The sequence below is a fragment of the Lycium barbarum genome, chromosome 7 (assembly GCF_019175385.1).
Source record: "Lycium barbarum isolate Lr01 chromosome 7, ASM1917538v2, whole genome shotgun sequence".
Taxonomy (NCBI): domain Eukaryota; kingdom Viridiplantae; phylum Streptophyta; class Magnoliopsida; order Solanales; family Solanaceae; genus Lycium; species Lycium barbarum.
In genome coordinates, this window is record NC_083343.1 from 5498534 (window position 1) to 5502421 (window position 3888).

At 32.6% G+C, this 3888-nt stretch overlaps 1 protein-coding gene across 1 annotated transcript; it reads right to left on the reverse strand.

The window, feature by feature from the left end:
* Nucleotides 1–673: 673 nt before the first annotated feature.
* LOC132602084 (uncharacterized) lies at nt 674–2479 on the reverse strand. Its single transcript, XM_060315104.1, has one exon. The coding sequence runs from the start codon at nt 1947–1949 to the stop codon at nt 987–989; it is 963 nt and encodes a 320-aa protein (XP_060171087.1). The 5' UTR covers nt 1950–2479; the 3' UTR covers nt 674–986.
* Nucleotides 2480–3888: the final 1409 nt, after the last annotated feature.

A 3888-nucleotide genomic window follows, 5' to 3' on the forward strand; every position in this document is an offset into this window, starting at 1 on the left:
GCTGTCGTTAGCTTAGGCACCAAACTTGCATAATTTTTTTTTACCTGAAATCATATATGCTCAACAGAATAACACAAGGACTAAAAATAGAATTAAGTAATAATTTAAGATTATTCCAAAATCGAAAGGTTAGGCGGGCTAAAAAGCTCTTGCTTGTTGCTTGCTGTTTACCACGCGAGCCTTCACTGCCCCGTTCTGAAACTTCCCTTCTTTCGATCGTTCACGACGCTATAAAAAGAGAGAAAGGAACGCCTATCTAGCGGGAGTCGTTTCAGTTGCATGCCACGAGGTTTCTATGGACAAGGGGAAAAGTGAATCATCGCTTTTGATCGTAGGCAACCCTTCACCATCTACCCATTGCATTCCATAGTCTCGTATTATTGTGTTGTACGAGGCCAGATAGATCTATTAAGTGAGAGAAAGGGAAAAAACTCTTACTAGATATTCTTTTTTTATTGAAAGGAATCCCCATTTATTCCTAAATTCTCGTCAATACGGACCCTGGTCTTGTCTTGCCTAGAATCATCTACTAAAAAGATGAGACTACTAAAATGGAAATTGTGTACAACAACAAGCTAAATCATTTATTATCCCTTTTTCTTAAAGTACCAAAAATAAGTTTGGCATCTCATGACCTAACAATAGAAATGCTGACCAATTAAAAAACACCATCAAAGCCTTATGATATAAGTAATACATAGTTTGATCAAAATTATTAGATGCACCCATTAATAGGAAAAGATTATATACTTCTTCAAAATCTGAACACCCTTAGCAAAAACTTTTACTACGCCACTGCCTCCCAGGAGTATACCTTCATGTTACACTGAGAAGAATCCATACAAGGCCATAACTAATATCATACACATAATGAAGGTAATCTCAGAAACAATATATGTTACACTACACACCTCAATTTGCTCCTTTAATAAAATTATACGATACAAGATGATACAAAAATTGCACCTCTATAAGCACATTGTTGACTAAAGATGCTGATCAATCTGAGGCACATAGTCGTTCTCCGGTAACGGTCTAATCGCATAATCATTCTCCGGCGAAGATGTGGTAAGAGTTTCCTCTGACATTGGCACCTCACTAGCTGCCCCCAGTAAGGGCACAATTATTGTTGCTGAATCTTCCAAAATCGGTCTTCTTTCCACTAATATACACTTCTGTGCAACAACAAATAATACTCCCAAAAACGCAAAACCTAGAAATCCCAATGAAATAGTCCACACTTCAGTGCTGAGTTGATTATTATTATTATTATTTCCATCAGCAGAAGGAGCAGGACTAGGAGCAACTTTCACCTCAGCAACTATTGCAAAATGGCCTTGTTTTCTAGTTGAACATACATTTCCATTTGTCACATTGCCAAATTCGATCGAATTATCCGAGTTAAAATAAACACACTTGAGCAAAGATCCTTCTGGTGCAGGCTGCACATTACTGAACCTGATATCTATAGGATTTTCCAATGCATGGATTTGCAATTCTGGTTTATTTTTGGCACACATATCCATTGCATCATAAGCAAAAATACCCAAAACTGGTGTTTGATAAATGTAACCAGGCAAAGGATAATAAAGTGAGGACCAATTACCAAGATTTTGGTAGACAAGAACAATTCTTGTTACATAAGGCTCCTCAGTGATCCCAGTTGGGATAAGAAATTCATGATAGTAGCCATAGCCTCTCCATTTTAAGCTATCTCTTCTAAGCATCAAGGCTGAAATTCGAATCCCAGTCAAATTGACAGGAACAGATCCTTCATATGCAGTACCAGTTTTTGTTCTTGGCCATGACAATGCCTTGAAAGCATATTCTTGAAGTAAGGAATCAAGAGAGCTTTTTGCTGTGGATTGTGAATTAATTGATGCAGATCCAGTTGCAACAAAAATAAGAAACCAGAAAATCGTGTAAATATAACCAACTGAGTGCATCATATTGGGAGACTTATTTGGTTGATTATTGAACCTAGAAAACAGAGACTAAAGAGATGGAAAGTTAGGATTTTTGGAAGATGGAATACATTTAGGTATGCAGAAATGGAAAAGAATTAAGTGGGTAAGGACTAATTAAGGCTACAGCTGTTCAAAATTAAGTCAGCTCTTGATCATGTTAGGGTACGTGGATTCCCTTATTTGTTTATTACAATTAGGTTACTGTTTGGTTGTCGAATATGTCATCAGTACAGATCACCTTGTCAAATATCTATTATATATACATGTAAAAGTTAAATTAAACTCACTTCCCTACCGTTGACTGCAAAGAGTATCTAATGAACTATTGTAAAAATTTGTAATGATTTAAGTAAATTTCCCTCGCATGTGAGCGTATAAAACAACCGGCCTTAATAGTGGAATAACTCGTTAGCCGTATGTGAACCTATTTTATCAGGGGCCTATTTCATGTGTTTCTTTTTCTTTGATTTCCATACCAAAACGTAGTAAGCAAAGACATCAACACAATTTTTGGTACTATGTTAAAAAGGGCTTAATACCTAGATGGACCCTTAAACTTATCATGTTTTGTAAAATAGGCATATAAACTTATAAGGTGACCAGATAGACACTTAAACTTACTCAAAGTGTATTTTTCAAATTTTTCAGTTGTTTTGAAAATAAAAACTATATTTTTCAAACACTCACAATTTTCATGGCCAAACAAGCCCTAAATATATCACAAAATATTTTTTTTAAAAAGCAAAAATAAGGCAAACGCATATACATGAGACTATAAATGTGCACTTAAACCAATAAATACTCGCTAATCGCAATTTTGCAGCTTTCAATTAACTCGATTTTTTTTTTACACTTGAATAATTAAAAAACAATAATTTTAACCAATAAAAATCCTTAAAAAAAGAAATTTCAAATTAAAAAAAAAAAATTTAAAGAATTTTCTTCTCGGCTTTACAGTTTTCTTAATTTAAAATTTCTTAAAAAAAAAAAACCGAGTTAATTGAAACTGCAAAATTGCGATTAGCGAGTATTTATTGATTTAAGTGCACATTTATAGTCTCATGTATATGCGTTTGCCTTATTTTTGCATTTAACAAAAAATATTTTGTGATATATTTAGGGCTTGTTTGGCCATGAAAATTGTGAGTGTTTGAATAATATAGTTTTTGTTTTCAAAACAATTGAAAAACTTGAAAAATACACTTTGAGTAAGTTTAAATGTCTATCTGGTCACCTTGTAAGTTTATATGCCTATCTTACAAAACATGCCAAATTTAAGGGTCCATCTAGGTAATAAGCCTTAAAAAAGAGCGTCCATTTCACACTATTTAATAAAAATACTAATATTTCGAGATAAAAATAAATAATTTAACTAATTTATTTCTAATTAAATTGATATTAAAATTCAATCACTTAACATTTAAAAAGAGCAAATCTTAAAAATTAAAATTAATTCTTTTTTAATTTAATAAATTGACACTTTTTTTTAATTATAAAATAAAAATTAAAGTGAATACTCTTTTTAAACTAGAAGAAATATATTTTATGGGGAAATCAAAAAGTTAAGCCTCAAGACATGTTATATTCACCGTTTATGAAAGAAAAAAAAAATGTTAGATTCACGGTTCTGTTTCTATCTTCTAACAATAATTTCAATACTACTCTTATCTACTATTTGTGCCAATATTATTCGGGACTTGCATGCACTTACAAATGCGTTTGACATGATCAAAATTCACTGCAGTTAAAGCATCCTTTCAAGGGTTTATTAATTTAGCCTATTTAGATCTGTCCAAATTCAATCTAACCCATCTATTTAATACCTCTTGTAATAAATAGCTCTTCATCCTCACCCAGAAATCTTCGACTCTACCCAAAGATTTTGAGTCAGAAATTTTCTGGCACTAACCAAGATTAGTTA